This window comes from Pteropus medius, unplaced genomic scaffold, assembly GCF_902729225.1.
Source record: "Pteropus medius unplaced genomic scaffold, Ma_sr-lr_union100, whole genome shotgun sequence".
Taxonomy (NCBI): domain Eukaryota; kingdom Metazoa; phylum Chordata; class Mammalia; order Chiroptera; family Pteropodidae; genus Pteropus; species Pteropus medius.
The window spans coordinates 8,628,806-8,647,858 of NW_024345601.1; the positions used below are offsets into that span (position 1 = coordinate 8,628,806).

A 19,053-nucleotide genomic window follows, 5' to 3' on the forward strand; every position below is an offset into this window, starting at 1 on the left:
TTTCTTTCTTCCTCCTTCATCATCCTCTTCCTCCTCCTCCTCCTCCTCTTCTTCCTCCCCCATCCTCCTGGCTATGGAAGTGAATAGCTTGTGTAGAAACAGCCCTCAACAAACCACAAGTGGAAATTGGTAGATAAATACCCCAGCTTGGCCCTGAGGTGAGATAACACTGTGGTATGTCTACAGTCGTGTCCAGAATTTCCTAGTAGGATTGAGCTCCAGTTGTCTGTTGTGGTAACTTGCTTGACAACATATCCTTTATTGGCCACCTTCTCTTCTCTGTCTCCATTCCCTGCTCACCAGCTGGTGCTTCTTGAGCTCACTTCCTAAATAAATGACTTGCACTAAAACCCTTGTCTTAGAATATGCTCCTAGGAAAAATGAACCAAGACAAGAGCAACAGACTTGAGTTTGAATTTTGACTCATCATTTACTACCCGTGTGACACTGAGTGGGTCATTTAATCACTTTGATGAGTGGTTTTCTCTTAATAAGTGAGGATAATAAGGAGAACTATGAATTTGGGTTTTTGTTAAAATTAAGTGAACTGGTTATGTAAAAGGATTAATGTAGTGTTTGGCACCAGTGAATGCTGAATAAATGATAGTTATGATCTCAGTAATTGTCCACATTCACTCTCCAGGAAGACTTAATCCATGGTGATAAAGAATTCTGACACCCAATTTTGAATTTAGCATTGCTAAAAATGCACTTTTGAGTTTCATTGGAGAGTAGCCTTTGAGTGTTCTGATTTTGTTCCCTTCTGAAACTTTTCCTGTTTAGTCTTGTCTGTTCCTTGTTCTGATTTTGTGGGAAATAGAGAAAGAGAAATGATGAAGTTAACTTGAAGTTAGTGGTCTGGACTGTTCACAAAGGATTCAAAGTTTACTATGATGGTCTGAATGGGTTTAACTTCATCTTGGGCATATTTTTCCCACACAGAAATTGAAAATTCAAGGGTTAAGAATTTCAATTCATTTATAGTTGCTTTAAATAACAAAGAGTATTTTCTAGTACTGATCTACATAAAATAGAACCTCCTCTCCTCCAAAAGCCAAGGGAGTATCCTTAAATTATAAACAGAGGACGTGAGGTGGATGAAAGTCTAGGGGAGCAGAACATGTGTAGAGTCGTATGAAATCCCATGAACCTGATGTTTAAGAACATTCTGGTTTAGGTGACTATCTTCAAGAACCTGTCTCACAAGTTATTAACTTTTCTCCTCATACACACATAGGAAGGCAGCTTTATATCTCTACAGATCTTTACAAAATTTCCACATTATCATTTCAATCTGCATGGAATGCATATTAAAAATTAAAGCATCATTGTTTACTGAGATATTTAGTATTCACCTGGGGTTTGCAGAGCAGGAAAGAGAGCCAGCATATTATAACCCCATTTAACTCCTTCCCTTCCATATACATTCTCTTTCCCTCACTTCTCAAGTAAGAAGTCTGGAGATAAGGAATCTGGAGATACCCCTGCTCACAAAGGTGGCTATTTTTGTGATGTAAATACAATAGTAGAGAGAGTATGCTTATTGGTAAAAGTCATATTGAGCATTAAGGTGAGTGGGAACAGGCTTTGTGTATCTGAGGATGAAAGTGTATTAATTTCCTATTGATGCTGTAAGAAATTAACACAAACTCAATGTCTTAGAAACAACACAAATTTATTATCTTACAGTTTTGAGTCCAGAAATCTGAAATGGGTCTTACTGAGCTAAAATCAAGACATTTTCAGGGTTGCTTTCTTTTCTGGGAGATCTAGCAGATAATCCATTTCCTTGATTTTTTTCAGCTTCTAGAGGCTCTTGGCATTCCTTGGTTTGTGACTTTCTTGCATCTTCAAAGTCAGCAATGGCTGTTAAAGTCTTTCTCACATCACTCTTTTTTAAAAAAAAATTATTAAATTTATTGGGGTTACATTGGTTAATAAAAATATATAGGTTTCAAGTGTATCTTTCTATAATGCATCATCTGTATATGCATTGTGTGTTCAGCACTCAGTCAAATCTCCTTCCATCACCATGTATTTGATCCTTTTTATCCTTCTTCTTTCCCCCTTTCCCTCTGGTAATCATCATACTATTGTCTATGTCTATGAGTTCTTGTTTGTTTGTGTCTTGCTTGTTTGTTGCTTTCAGTTTTATATCTCACATGAATGAGATCATGTGGTTCTCAACTTTTTCCATCCTACTTATTTCACTTAGCATGATATTTTCGAGATCCATCCATGCTGTAGCAAATGTCAGTATTTCATCTTTTCTTATGACTGAGTAGTATTGCATTGTATATGTGTACCACATCTTCTTTATTCAATCATCTATTGAAGGACACTTCAGTTATTTCCATGTCTTGACCACCATGAATAATACTGCAATAAACATAGGGATACATATATCTTTACAAATAAATATTTGCCAGTTTTTCAGGTGGATACCCAGAAGAAGGATTGCTGGGTCATGTGGTAATTCTATTCTTAATTTTCTGAGAAACCTCCATACTGTTTTCCATAGTGGCTGTACCAATTTACATTCTTATCAGCAGCATATGAGGGTTCCTTTACCCGCACAATCTCTCCAATGCTTGTTATTATTTGTCTTGTTGATAATAGTCATTCTAACAGGTGTGAGGTGATATCTCATTGTGGTTTTGATTTGTATTTCTCCAGTAGCTAGTGAAGCCAAACATCTTTTCATATATCTTTTGGTCATTTGTATGTTTTCTTAGGAGAAGTGTCTGTTCAGGTTCTCTGTCCATTTTTTAATTGGATTGTTTGGGTTTTTTGTTGTTGTTCTTGTTGAGTTGTATGTATTCTTTACATATTTTGAATATTAGGCCTTTATCGGAGGTGTTATTTGCTAGTTCTTCGCCTGTTCAGTTGGTTGTCTCTTTGTTTAGTTGTTTTCTTTTTTTGTGCAGAAGCTTTTCAGTTTGATATAATCTATTCATTTATTTTTGCTTTCAATTCCCTTGTCTTTGAGGTCAAATTGATAAAATCCTTTCTAAGATCTGTAAGTTTAGCACCTATGTTTTCTTCTATGTGTTTTATTGTTTCTGGTATTGCATATGGTCTTTGATCTATTTTCAATTAGTTTTTATAGATGGTAACAAATAGCGTAGTTTCATTCTTTTGCATGTGGCTTTCCAATTTTCCCAGCAACACTTATTGAAGAGGATTTCTTTGCTCCATTGTATGTCTTTTGGCTCTTTGTTAAAAATGATTTGCCATATATCTGTGGGTTTATTTCTGGGCCCTCAATCCTGTTCCATCGATCTGTGTCTGTTTTTCTGCTAATACCATGCCATTTTGTTTATTCTTGCTTTGTAGTATAATTTTGCCAAAGCCAGAAGTATCACACTTTCTAATACTCCACAGTTAAGAACCGCTTTGATTATACTGGACCCATGCAGTTAATCTCTTTATCTTAACGTTGGCCGAGTAGCAACCTCAATTCCATCTGTAATCTAATTCTTCTTTGCCACATAATATATATTCATAGATTCTGGGGATTTGAACATAGACATCTTTGAGGGGGCATTATTTTACCTACCACAGAAACATAATAGAATTTCATGAATTAGATGATAGACTTCTGACCCTTGCTGCGCACATTTTTCTATTAGTTGAGAAGGGCAACACTTATATGGATAGCTTCAGGCTTCACCACTGAGCAGCTGGATGTTCTTGGATAAGCTGATTTGTAAACTCCTCATTTGTAAACCAGTACCTACCTCCTGGGATTTTCCACAGAATTAAAAAAAAATACATAAGAGAAGGACATTAGCTCAGTATTTGGCACAGAGTAGATTCTCAATAAGTGCTAGTTGCTGCTATAAAATAACCACAGCTAATCTTTATTATAAAGACATAGATAAGAACTATTATTATTTTCTGGGAGTACAAAGGGAGGGAATGAAGAATAAATTATTGGACATTTTAAGAGCTTTGTAAAATTGGAAGATAAAATGAAACTCTTGAATTATAATTTCAGGAAAGAATTAAAGTTTGAAACAAAATTTTATTTGGAAATAATTCCAAACTTAGAAAAATTGCAGGAAAAAGAATACTACAAAGAACACTCATTACCCTTTACCCAGATTCATCTATTAACACTTTATACCATTTTCTTTATCATCCAATTATCTATCTATCTATCTATCTATCTATCTATCTATCTGTCTGTCTGTCTGTCTGTCTGTCTGTCTGTCTGTCTTTCCATCCATCCATCCATCCATCCATCCATCCATCCATCCATCCATCCATATATCTATTATCTATCTATCTAATTATCTATCTATCTATCTATCTATCTATCTATCATCTATCTATCTATCTCTCTATCTATCTAATCTATCATTTGTCTGTCAGTCTGTATATCTATGTATTATCTATCCATTTATCTGTCATTAATCTGTCCATCTATCTCTGTATATATATATGTGTGCGTACACACATACACTAACAATTTTTTTCTGAATTTGGACTAAGTCGAAAGATTTTAGTGTGTCTTCTCTAAGAATAAGGACATTCTCTTATATTCTATAGCAGGGGTCAGCAAACTTTTTCTGTTCAGACTCGTATAGCAATACTTTAGGCTTTGTGAACCACATATGGTCTCTGTCACACATTCTTCTCTGTTTTTTACACAACCTTTAAAAATGTAACAACTATTCTAGGCTCACAGGCCATAGTTTGTCTCTCCTGGACTATAGGATGGTTATCCACTTCAGTATATTTCACACTGGTTACTACTCTTATCCAGTATTATCTAACTTACTGCCCATATTCCAGTTTTGTAAATTGGCTTAGTAATGCCCTTTATAGCATTTCCCTGCCTCCTTCTAAAGCCAGTCTAGGATCAGATATTGCACTTAGTAGTCACAGCTCTGTAGTATCCTTTAATTTGGACCATCGCCTCAGCCTTTCTTTGTATTTTATATTAACATGTTTAGAGACTACATTCTGCTTTTATTTTTTTAAATAAAACATTTCTAATTTGGGTTGTTAAATGACAAAATTCAGCATTCTGCTCTGAATACTACATAAGCGATTTTGAGTCCTTAGAGTATCACATATGGAGATACACAATGTTTATCTGCTTCTCATTGATAACAATGGTTGTTACCAGCTGTCCAGATGTTGTCTGATTTTTCCTTGATATAGTTACTATGTTTTCCTTTGGGTGTAATTTCACTGGAATTGTTATCCTGAGGTTGGAATCTGAAGGAGAAGATAGGAAATAGCTACATAGGGTGATATGGGCTGGACCGGGAGAAGCAGGTTGAACTGCTCTGTATCCTTGGATCATTTACTAAGTAGTTGGAATGAATGGAAAGACTCAATCTATAGTTGAACTGCAACTGTTTATACGAATATTTAAAATTAAGTTGTTTTATAGGGCTTTGCTCTATAAATTTTTCCATTACATTGTTTTGGCTAAATCATTTGTATTTTATATTAGTGCTTAAACAAAATTATGAAAACAATCTGTACTGATGTATTCACGTTATTGGCATCCACTCCATATATCCATAGATAACACCAGTATTTTTGGCAACTGTTTGTGGAACTGGATTGCAAGTGATAATTATCTATTCTCTTTATATTTCAGCCTTAGCCAATAAGAAAAGAAGCACTTCTAGTCACTTCTGCCCCTCTCCTCGCCAAAAAGGAGTTGCTAACATGGTGGGTCAGGGCCTGACATTCTTTGGCCATGTTGGCCATGGGAAACTCTCTCAAGAAGCATTAGCCAAACACTATTTCACTTCCTGACCTAGATGCTACAGGCTCTCAAGTTTCTTGCCTCCATGTAAACCAAGAACAGCTTGTCTTCCAACTTGTTCTATTTTCGCTTCTTTGTCAGTGACTGGGTGGGTAAAGTAGTTGGGTGAAAGGACTCAGGTTTTGCTGAGCCCTTCATTTTAGAATAATCATTCATTCTCAATTCAGGAGAGGAGGAAGCAGGAAGTCACACTTGGGTGTCGAGTTTCTGCCCCAGCAGAAACTGTATTAGTTATCTATTGGTGGCCAGAGAAGCTGTTTTAGTTATCTATTGGTATGTAACAAATTAGCCCCAAATTTAGAGTATTAAAACAATAAACACTTATTATCTCACAGATTCTGTAGATCAGGAATTTGAGAATTTTAGCTGGTTTTTCTGGACACTTGTGAGGCTACACTCAAGATGTTGTCTGGAATTACAGTCATCTGAAGGCTTGAGTGAGACCAGAGGATCAGTTAAGATGCCCTGCTCCCATGGTTGTTGGCAAGAGGCCTCAGTTCTTCTTCATAGGCTGCCTAAATATCTTCACAAATGATCCGAAAGAGGAGAGGCAGAAGCCATACTGTATTTACAATCTAACCTTAAGACTGACACATCATGCCTTCTATTATATTATTTGGAACATGCAAACCAATCCTGAGACAATGCAGGTGGGGACTATACAAGGACATAAATACTAGGAGATGAGAGATCGTGGCCATCTTGGAGGATCGCTACCTACGAATCTTAAACTGGAGAATAGGAAATGCTTGGTTAGTGATTAACAAAACTTTCACTTAATCTCCCTGTTGGGTATGTATGCATGTCTGTCTATCTATCTATCTATCTATCTATCTATCTATCTATCTATCTATCTATCAATCATCTATCTATCTATCTAAATTATCATTATCATCATCTTTATAGAACCTCCAATTAGGCTTAATTTAAAACAATAATACACGTGACATAGAGAAGTAGTAAGAGAATTGCGATGGGGACAGCTGATCTTTACACTCCATAAGTAGATGGTTTTTTCCATCTGTTGCTGTTTAAAGATTTAGCTTAATTCAAAGTTTATATCTCTATTTCCATCTCCATTGGACATATGAAAGGGCTACCAAATACTTTGAGCAAATCCAATTCATCCAGGGAACAGCATGACATGAAGCAAACTGCAGATACCTTTTATTGCTTTTTTGAGTGCATCCAACTTAGCTTGTTTATCTTAGCAGCTCTACATTAACTGGCAGAGGCATTACTTTTCAGGCTCTTCTTCAGTAGTTCAGCCACACAGTTAGGCCACACTGGGGGTCTTGTGGCTCTTTGCATACTCTAGATTATTCTTCTGTTTGAAATATCTTTTTCTCATCTCTGATTAGAATCATTTTAATCCTTCAAAATCTATGACAAATACTATCCATTTCATGCAATCTCCAAAATGAAATGACCTCTGCGTTATTCTCATTCACCATAATGTTTGCTACTGTCCCTTAGTGGTACTGGTGATAACAATAATAAGGATAATAATAATCATAACAACACAGCAGGCACAAACAATTCAGTAGTTTCCTTCACCAGATACCATGCTAAGTAAGCACTTTATGTGTCTCTTCCAACTTATCATAAATCAAGTATTGTAGTTATCCTCATTTTGAGAATAAGTAAATTGACATCCAAGATGGTTAAGTAATTTGCTTAGGACAACATGCTAATAAGCTATAGAACAAAAACACAAATGCTTGGGTCAAAGCCTATACTTTTTTAAAAATACCAAATCAATCATTTTAAATTTATATATGTTGTATGATAATTATATTTTTATGAAAAATTATTTATAAGGAAATATACAGATCTTAAGCATATAATGTAATGAGTTTTAATAAAAATGTAAGCTTCACTCCAACTAAAATATCAAACATTTTTACAAACCCAGAAAGTTCTTTTATACCTCTTCTTACCAATTCCCTCCGGCACAATGAGATACAAGCATTGTTATGATTTCTGTTGCCATAGATCATTTTTGCCTGTTTTTAAATTTGTTACAAACAAATTCATATAGTATATCCTCTTTTGTGTCTGGCTTATTTCATTATAATGTTTCTTGAGAGTCATCCATGTTGTATGTATTAATAGTTTATTCCTTTTTTTTATTATAGAGTCATATAAATAAGACACAATTTTTTTCCCATTCTCCTATTAAATTTAGGGCTGTTTCCAGTTTGGGGCTATTATGAATAGAGTTACTATGAATATTCTTGTACAAGACGTTTTGTTAATATACACTTTCATTTCACTTAGAAATTCTGAGGCATGGAATTTTTAGATCATAGTACAGAGATGTGTTTAGCTTTATAAGACTTTGCCAAAGAGTTTTTCAAATAAGTTGTATCATTTTACCTTTCAACAATGGCAAAGAGTTCTAGTTGCTCCATATCTTTGCCAACATTTGGTGCTGTCATTTTTTTTTATTTTAACTATTCTAGTGGGTGCATTGGCCAAAGCCTGTACTCTTAACCACTGCCTGTTATCGCTGTGGTCTTTTTTATGCTTTAACCCACAATACAGTTACTTTCATACACATCTATTTCTCCTACTAGATTGTAAACTTTCACATAGCTAAGATGTTACCAATTGTTTTTATGGTTCTCCAAAGGCTTAACACAGTGCCTGAATCAGAAGAGGTGTATTATTATTTTTTTTACTTCTTTCTCTTCATTTTTTGACTCCTTTTGCCAACTTTACACCAGAAGTATAAAAGAGTGCTTGCTATGGTGAGAGGAAGAATGATGATAGTTAATATGACGATGTGTATCTGGTGATATATTCCAGGGCACACTGACAAGATCCAGGGTCAGCCTAAACTAAAAGAGGATAGAAAACAAGATTCTAGGGTTTATATTCCTCATTGTGAATCAGAATCATATGGGGGAGCATGGAAAAAAATTCAACTGCCTTGACCCTCAACCCAGATATTTGGAATCTGTTGGCTGGAGGTGGGTCCAGTGATTGATCTTTCATAGATGTCTTCTAGAAGCCTCTATTGTACAACTAGGAACATTGGCCACTGTTCTCAGTAGAATGAAGTGAAGAAATGAGAGGTTAACCTTGACTACAATCTGATTCATTTGTTCCATACAGGCAACAATCTGAATATGTCTCCCTCTAGGAATGAGATTATCTCATTTAACCATATCTATGGATGGAGCTACAGTTGAATAATTGTCAACTATCCTCTTTATCCTTTCCCAAGTAGACAAAAGCTTTGATCCCCAATCACCCTCATGCTAAAGATTCAAAAGAGTGTTGCAAAATTGTCTCTTAATAAACTCACTTCTTGAAACTCTAAAAGATATTTAACTCCAAACATGAATTCCCAATGCTATCAAAATAATGAGTCTATATGTGACAATCGATGATAAATGAAACAGAACTTGAGGAATATAATGTGGTTTATCAGAGACTAACCAAAATTGAGTGTCTGATGCAAAATTAAGAAATAGAGACAATGTATTTTGAATTAACATTGACCTGGATGTCATAGTTGAGTTATAGGTGTGAAAGACTTTGCCTGAATGGGGTGAGGGCCTGGTCTTGACTGAACTTGACTCCAGAATATTCATATTCAGACATCTGCTGAAAGTGGTTAACTAAAGGCATAACTAGACCTCGCCCTACTCAGTAAGAGCAGATTTTTTCATTAGAATAACTCTACAAGTTAGAAAAGAGGTTCACTTTAGAATTCGCCTATGTATCTCCTTTACTTTCCATGGGACAATTGTTCTTTGGTTTGAGATTTCTGTGAAGTGGACAAAACAGAACTGTAACAATTCTCCCTCAGTTCTTTATCAGTTTTCTTCTCACTTCATTCTTTGTTACTTCCTTGGAAGATGGATTGGAGTGCCAAGGAAGATGAACAGGTAAAAGTAGAGAGGAAGCAGGAGAGAAAGATGGTGAGAATAGATAGAAATCAAGTGTATGTTTGCACGTGTGTAGGAGAGGAGCATTCCGAGGACAGTAATGAAGAATTGGAATCAGAAACTAAACCAAGAGGATTTTTATACATCTTAGTTCAACGCTCTTATTCTACAGATGAGAAAACTGAGTACAAGAAAGATTAAAAGATTTACATAAAGTGATGCAACAAGTTGGGGCAGAGCTGGATGATAGAACTCAGGTATTCACCACCTGCTTCTAAGGATTTCTTAATATTTCTCACACTGCACCATCAAGTCTCTAAGAAGAAATAGCCTCTGCCTCCTCATTACCCAACCACAGAACACAGAGCCTGAAAGGGCTATTCAGTGAAGTTGAATAGACTGCTTGTGTGTGTGTGTGTGTGTGGAGGGGCGGGTGGGGGGGCGAGAGTGTCTGACCATGCGGTGGGTGGGGATAATGAAAGGAAGCATTATGCTAAGGAAGAAGATCACTTCTTACCTGACAATAAAATAAAACAAATAAGTCTTCAAATTTCCCAAGGCAGAGTAACAGTAAAAGAAGAGTTATAACACTCCTAATAATTAAATTGCAGTCCTAAAGGATTGGTCATGTCTTCAGAGGTCGTGCGGCAAGACCACTAACCGTGACACTGATGTGTTTGGGTTATACTTAGCAATCTGAGTGTTAAATGCACGTCAACCAAATGTTCTGGGTCAGCAGAGGTTAACAAGCCAGTAGTGAATATAAACATAATTGTGTTTCATTAGGCTAAGTTCCCAGTTTGAAGAGCAAGGACAAAGCCCCATCAATCACTTCCTTCTAGAAGCAAGCTGTACATGTTGAATAAATACATTGATACTCACTGTTGTGTTTGAAGATCCTTATGGTTGCACCTGAAATTCTGGCCCCAAGCACAAGAGATGCATGGTTTAACTCATCGCTTAAAATGAGGCATCCCTGTTCAGAAAATAAACACACAAAACATAGGTCAATAAATAAAATTAAATAAAAACAACACGTATAAACAGAAAGACACTGCAACGCTTGAAACACAGATTCCCAAAACCTGTTTCAATTTTACAAGGCCAGGAGTTAACTTGGTATCTGTAAGACTAAAATACCATAGAGCAATTAACAGATGAAAATGGGTATCGTTTTAAGGGATTACATCTTTAATCATTTACATATGGTTCTCAGCAGAAAAGGTCATTTAAGATCTTGGTTAAGTATCAGCTAGCATCCAAAGGATTGATGTTTGAAAGGAAAACTGATATACTTTTGGGTGGGTTGTAGAATTTCTGGGGCTCTTCTATCCGATGCTGATTTATTTGAGACAGTTTTAGTGTACTCCATCTGGAAGGCAAGGGTCTTTTTCTGCAGAACATTGCAAATTCTTGTTTTCTGAATTATCATTCTCCATTGTATTGATATCCATGTAGATAAAAGCATTACTGCTTTATAGTTAAAAAATTTGAATTTGCTTTGGAAAAATATTAATGACAATTTAGTCTGAGGCAAGTGGAAAAAGGGAAATCTAATTTACTGCTTATAAATTACTGTTTGTAAATTTTTTTTTGTTTTAATTAAAAAAATTTTAAATTATGAAATTGCTCCGCCATACCAAAAATGCAGATACAAACTATGGTAGCCATTTGTCTTCCATGGCTACCCAGAATCTGAGTTCTTCCTTGTATTTTGGAAAGTTCAAACATGACATGTTTTAAGTTTTTGAGGCAGGAATCAGCAAAATTGTCACAATTCTATACTCTAGGCCTGTGTGTGTTATAATTTTTTTGGTGAACATTTGAGAGTTATTTATAAACCTCATGTACTTATTAAGAACAAGGACATTCTCCTATGAAATCACAATGCAATTATCACACCCAAGAAATTAAATATTTCTATAATACTGTCATCTAATATACAATTCAAATTCATATTTTCCCAACTATTCTAATAATATCTTAATGTCTTTTATACATGTTTTTTTTCCTTTTATTTTTTAATGCAGAATCCAATCAAAGATCATACATTATATTTAGTTATCATGAGTCAGATATTTTTAAAACATAAAGCTGGTTATAGCATTTGTTTTTACTTAAAATGAACCAATCATCTCCCCATTTTTCTCAGGAAGAATTTCAAACATCTTAACATGATTTATACTGTTAGGCTCTTTGCAAATTGGCAATTGCCTTCCTCTCTGGTTTCTTCTTCACCCACTACCCTATACTGAAGTTCTTTCAAACCTTGTGTTTTACAAATGCTACTTCTTCTTCCTCGTCTTAAGAAAATAACTTATTTATCTTAACAGATAATTAAAAGATTAAGTTCTCACGTCACCCAATTTGCACAAGCATCCCAATCTTTCTCAGGAAAAGTTTGAGGCACCTCTTTTGTCCTTCCCCATGTATGTACAAACCCTTTTTGTAATAATCATCCTATTTATTTGGTGCGTTTTTTCTCCCACTGGACTGTAAACTACATAAATTTACAAGGCACAGGTCCTGTTCATCTTTGCATGCCCTATATCTTGCCTTATATGAGGACTTAGTGGATTCTCAATAAGTGATTTATTGGATAAATAAAATGAATGAATGACACAAGCAAAATGTTTTGTTTAAATAAATGCTTAATATGTGTTGACTACATTGCAAGTGGTGACTTGGGAGCCTAAAAATTCAATCAATTTTGCTAAACCATCATGAAAAATGAAATTTGACCCACTTCTAAGGCTGCAATTCTATAAGCAGAATATCATGATTAAGAGATTTGCTTGATAAAGCTGGTACATTTATTTAAAAAGCTAGACACCCAATCAGCTTTTCCTAAGAAAAGGACCTCTCAGAGTTATAATTCTTAGGGATAATAGAGCAGAAGACAATTATGTTAATAAATTCTCACCTTTCCAACTAGTGCAGGGATATTCATTGAGTTAGTTGCAAATCCCATCCCAAAGACCATGGCTGCTTCTACATTCAGGAACTTAGCCACAAGGTCCTCCAACTCTTTATGCTTATTTAAGGTTCCTGCAAATGAAATGACAGGATGAGTAAGTCTTCCCTTTTCAATAAATCCAAGATTGAAAACTCAAATTCCAGTAATTACCCATAACCAAAAGACATGTATAAGAGTGTGCATAGCAGGTGTATTTGCCGTAAACCCAGTTTAGAAATAACCCAAATTTCCATTTACTGTAGAATGGATAAATGCATTGTGGGGATATTTTTATAGTGGAATGCAACACAGCAATGAGAAAGAATAAACTATTACCCCATACAACAACATGAAAAAAATCTCACAAATATATGAATAAATGAAAGAAGTAAGACACATATATTCACGCAGGTTGTATGAGTCCATTTATGTAAAGTTTACAAACAGACAAAACTAACCTATAGTGTTAGAAGTCATCAGGATAGTGGTTTATTTTGTTGGAGCATGAGGAGAGCTTTGAGATTCTCCAAATGTTTCGTTTCTAGATCTGGATGTTGGTTACACGGGCATGCTTGCTTTGTGAAAATCCATGGAGCTGTACACTTATGATTGGTGCACTTTTCTATATAAATACTTTATAATGCAATAAAATTTATCAAAAAAAAAGAAGAAGAAAAGAAAGAAAGCCACAATGTCTCTCTCTCTCCTTACCCTATATCCCACAAGTAATTAAATTATAACCCCTCACAGGTTCCCCACACTAAATGCAAACAGGTCTCATGACTTTCATAGATACTAATAACTCTAGTTATAACTCATTGAACCTCCAGAATGTGCTAGATTTCAAAGCCCACTACTTAGGTTATCTCATTTAATCTTAAGTGTCCAATAATGCAGATATTATTACTTTACAGACAAGAAAACTGAAGTGTAAAGAGGTCACAGATAAAAACCAACATGTAATGTAGTCTAACTCCAAAGTTCACATTTTTACCACTCTATTATTTTTTATATGCTTATTTTCTGACCCATTTTTATACATAATTCCCTCACGCTTTACTGAGAGCAAACTTTAATGCACCCATATTTTTCTGTTTGCTCTAACTTCTAGAGCTGCACCATCCCATGTGGTAGCCACAAGCTACATGTAGTTAGTGCAATAGAGAAACTAAGTTTAAAATTTTAATTTTAGTTAATTTAAATTTTAAAACTGAAGCAATGTAAAATATTTCCCATAAAACATAACTTTATTATTTTGGTAGAATTACATTTCACTTATTTCACTCTAACCAATGAAAATTTAGTGTCTGAATTAAGATATGCTGTAAGTATAAAATATACACCATTTTTAAGGGCTTAATACAACAAAAATAATGTAAAATAGCTCATTAATATTTTTATATTGATTGCATGTTTAAATAATAGTATTTTGTATATACTGGGTCAAAATGTATTATAAAATTGAGTTTACCTGTTTTTTTAACTTTTTTTTAACATGGCTACTAGAAAATTTTAAATTACACATATGTCTTGCATTGTATTTTTATTGGACAATGCTGCTCTAGGTGATACAATTAATGGAACAGAAAAAAGTACATGTGAGGATATGCTGTAATTGCATCCTTGGAATGTAGGGGAAGATTTAACTCAAATTTAAGTTAGAGGAATATCATTAGCATATTCAGAATTATTATAAACATGCTTCTTTCAACCTAATAATCAACATATTTTACTATACAGAGTGAAATATCAGAATTTTATTTAAGTTGGTAAATTAGTCTGCACTAAAATGGCAAGGGATTAAACTTTAGAAGGCATTGAATGGTTTAGAGTTTTGTTTTGCCTTTAATATGGAAGTGGGCATCTGATGATTGAACTGCGTATTTCCTGAGAAGTCGCACTGTCATATAACAGATGACTGGTGGCCTTTCTTCTCAAACCAGAATTCATTTGTTCCTCAATTGTCAGAAACCATAGTAAAATAAGTATTCCAGCAAAACCAATCTTACTCAAGATTTTTAGGGAAACGTTAAAACATTAAATTATAATTTAAAAATTTAATATTAAATATATATTATGGAGTAAAAAGAGAAACTGAAATGTAAAGACAAAGCATGATAACATAATCATTTGTCAGATTTGTTTCTTCCAAACACAGACTGCATCTCAAAGGGAATGGTTTGAGAATAGGTAGTGAAAAGACCATTGGCCTGGGCATGAGGAGACTTGGGTTCTGGCTCCAGCTTTTTCACTGAAAAGTTAAGTGGCCCCACAGTTTCCAGAGAGGTTGGGAGAGGTGATTCCTTGATGTTCCAAGTGCTCTTTCACCAAAGATAATCATTTTCTTGCAACTCCCTCTCACTCTTTGAGATCCACCACACACGACATCTTTTCTGGGATGTTATTCCCAGCTTCCTCAGGCAAACTTCATCACTTTCTCTTCTGAGATAGCATAGCTTCATAGCACTTATTAAGCTGAACAGAGGATGTTCATGGAGTAATCTTTTTTATTATAGAAAGAGCCCTCAGGGTGCAGATACTGTGTGTGAGATGTTCCTGGCAACCACAGTTGCCTAGTGCAGTACTGACACATAGTAGGTGCTTGTTGAATTGCATGCTATCTTTAGATGGAGAATGAAGACAGAAATGAGCCAAGAGTAGAGGATGGCCCAGGAATGAAGGCCAAGAACCACAAGGGCAACAACATGACTAGGCAGTGAGCACCAGTTTGAAAATGTCTAAATCTGAAGAAGGCTTCCAGCAATGATGGTGGGTTTCCAAACCTTGCCACTTCAGTAACTTTCTATATGAGTTGTTTCTATCCAGAGGATTAGGGGACAACTGTGTCCTAGTTCAGTTAACACGAAGTGCATGAGTAGAAGTTCACAATGAATCTCTATGTGATGTCTTCTTCCACCTTCATCTTCCCAAATTTGCCATCTCAGGGGTTTATCTATAATAGTTGCATCACTAAAACTTCTTAGGATAATGTAAGATGTTTTATAAGCAACCAAATAGCCAACCAATGAGAAGTGGGTGTGTCTAAGGACATCCTGAGAAATTGTCCTCTCCGAGGCCTCTATCATTAACAATAGCTTAAAAAGAGGAAATGAAGATGTCCACATGAGGTCTCTAGATACGGATCTTCTGAATTCTCATTGGTGAGGTGGTTAGTAATGTACAAATATACTCATTTCTATAAGCAGATGTCTTACAGCTGAGTTATAAGCTATGAGTGATTTTCCATCTAGGGGCTTGTCTTCATTTGTCGAAAACAACAGCCCCCAATCCCAAACCACATTATCATAGAATTTTTCTGTTTAGTGTTCATAGCTCAGATTTCATAAACAGATTTGAAAGATTCCCAGGATGGCTTAATATTTTCTACTTCAGGAAGCTACACCTTTTAAAGTTAGAATGAGTTGGTCTGGAGTCAGGTAGGGTTTGTTAAGGAATAATAAATAGTATGGCTTATTTGTGTTAATCCAGTGCTGCTTTCCTCCTGCTGCTCTTCACATTCAAGAAATAAAAATGTAAGAAGACCCTGGAGAAACAAAGGAGTCAACAGAAATGTAACTAGCTTGCTGTCTACACACACTCAGTCCACATTTTGAATGAGTTGAGGTGTCTGAGTCACGCCAAGTTACAGTTGGTGATCTGAGTACTTAATTAGTTCTAGAAATTATATTCACATTTTGTTTTTGGTATATAAATATGAGCATTTTTTTAATCCCAAGAAAGCATAACTATAGTCCTAACCAAAGGTACAAATCCACAAAAATTTTTGTTTCTCTCTATGACTTTAGTCTTCAGTCTCTGAAGGTGAACAACAATCATAAATTGGCTAGTGAGAAGGGCTCGCCAAATTGATATATTATGCAATACTGACACTTGTTCTTATTCTGAAGGTTTATTTATCCCATGAATAAAAGAATAAATACAAGCTGAGTGTATTTTTTTTTGCTAGCTTCTCAGCATTGTTTCATGTGCCAAATACTGTATTTGCCATTATCAGTCAAGTCAATACAAATTAGATTCAGGAGAAAAGTAGAAATATTATGTTATTATATGCTTTTGCATATAATTTATATGCTTTCGACATTGACTGGCTCATGCATTCTAGTCTGAACATAAAGAGCACTGGCCTTCATATTGACACTGATTAATAGTAGAGTGTGGCACTACAATTATTAACAATTCTGTTTCGCAACCACCAATTCTTTCTGTGTGGCACAGGTGAGGACTATTTCTACACTGTGACTGTAGTCACTTTTTGTTCAGAATATCCTGTTTGTAGATTGTCCCTTAGACTTGACTTAGGAACAGGCTTTTATTATCATGGCAACCTGCCAGTTAGCTCTTCTGGCTGTTCCAGTTGTTCTATGGCTATCAGTCTACCTCTGAATCCCTTTACTTGAACTAGTGATTCCTGCATTAAAACTAACATTGACTCTTCTACCAAAAGGATTTTACCTTTTGGCTTACCATCCAAAACTCTTAGAATACTTTGCATTTCTCCTTATTCTGCGTGTGTCCAGTCTGATGGGGTTATAGATCTACAATGCCTCTTGAGTAACATTGTTTTTTCTGTGAAACATTCAGAAAAAAATCTGAAAGAAGCCTCAGGTGGTACCTGAAATGAGTCTAGAACAAACTGTCATACTGAACATAGTCCATGGCTGCTGGGTTAAAAGACCTTCCATTCTGATGAAAAACAAACAAACAAACAAACAAACAAAAAATTTTTATCTGCCCACCTATCCACTCCTTCACTTTTAACAAACCACTTGTTACCTTTGGACAGGTTAAAGCATTAGTATATAATTACAATATGGTACAAACAAAAACCTTAAGTGAGGCATGGATATATAATTATGATGAGCCTTTCTGTCACAAAGAATCCTGATAAGAGAAGAATTCTTAAGTAGATCAAATGATGATCTCTACCCCATGCTCAATAAATTAACGTTCTTACCATTTTTTCTTTAATGTTTTATTTTTATGTAATTTCAGACCTATGAAAAAGTTGCGAGAATAGTACCAATAATCCTTAGATAGTTTTCACCCAGATTCCTCAAAATGTAGTAAAATTCCTTATTTTACTACATTTCCTACATCCTACTATATAAATATTTCTGGATCCATTTATATATATATATTACATACATATATCACATGTAAGCAAACATACATATATATGTAATTTTTTCTGAACTACATAGTAAATTGCAAACATGATGCCTCATTTCTCCTAAATATTTCAGCATACATTTACTAAAAACAAGAAATTCTCTTATGTAATGACAGTACTATTATCATTGATACAATACTATAATCTACTATACAGAGCTAATTCAGATTTGATTCTCTTGCTTTTAAAAATCACCTCTAAAACAAAACAGGTAGAATAAAGTGGAATGAAGCAGTATATAATGAGTGTCCACTAATGCACCATGATTATTTAATTTAATCATCACACCTATACAAAATCTATAAAATAGTCACCCTAATCCTTATTTTATCAATGAGAAAATAGATATAGAAGAGATGTCACTTGCCAAAAGGAGACAGAGCTAGTAAGTGCAGGCCACCTACTTAAAGACATGCCAACCTACCATGTGGAAACATTTCAAGCTTTATCTTAGTTAATTGTCATATACTTTTTGAGGATAGTACTGCTATTATCCCAATTTTACACAAAAGGGCACCAGTGATTGAGAGTTCACTTGCCCAAGGTTACACAGTTAGTAACTCTAGAGCCAGGATGTAAACTCAGCACGTCTGAATCTAGAGAAGGAACACATCATCACTATTCCATGGCATTTTCCAAAACAGGAAAATTTTAGGAGCCACTGGCCTAAGGGATGCTAACCATCTGTATGTTTTTAAAAATATAGAGATTTTTTATGAACATTATAGGACAATTTGAATAATAACTTATGCGTGTTCTCCGTAGTTTTTTCTTTATTTCTTTCCATGTTTAGCAGGTAGCCAGGCACTATTTAGTCCTGTGTTTCTGGAGAGGTTCATGATATAGGGCCCAAAGTTGAAATTGCTTCCTTCCTGCCTGGAAAATGCTTACACAAATTGAAGGGATTACATTAGGTGTACTCAAAGGAGAGAAACCATGGTATCTGGGAAGCAGAGAGAGTAAGGGGGATTTGACCAAGAGTGGGGTCAGTGGATCCATATACATCTCTTGGTGGTATCTGCCTGGGGACAACTGCAAGAGGCACAAGAGTAGCTTGAATGCTGGACACTGGGTTTCCTATCCACACCAGCCACTATTTAGCCCTTAGCCTGGGACAGAAATACATGGCTTGATGGAGCACTGTGTTCACTGAACCAGTGGGCCTCTCAACTGGGGACCAAAGACCAGGGAGACTTCTCCAGTGTTTAGAAACTGC

General features: G+C 35.2%; 1 protein-coding gene across 1 annotated transcript in view; it reads right to left on the reverse strand.

Annotated features, from left to right (window-relative positions):
- SPTLC3 (serine palmitoyltransferase long chain base subunit 3) overlaps positions 1–19,053 on the reverse strand; it is a 147,879-nt gene that overhangs the window by 63,805 nt on the left and 65,021 nt on the right. The window contains exons 5-6 of the mRNA XM_039874475.1: positions 12,614–12,738; positions 10,573–10,666 (exon numbers count right to left, since the gene is read on the reverse strand). Coding sequence (XP_039730409.1) covers positions 10,573–10,666; positions 12,614–12,738 — 219 coding nt within the window. The remainder of the gene's footprint in view (positions 1–10,572; positions 10,667–12,613; positions 12,739–19,053) is intronic.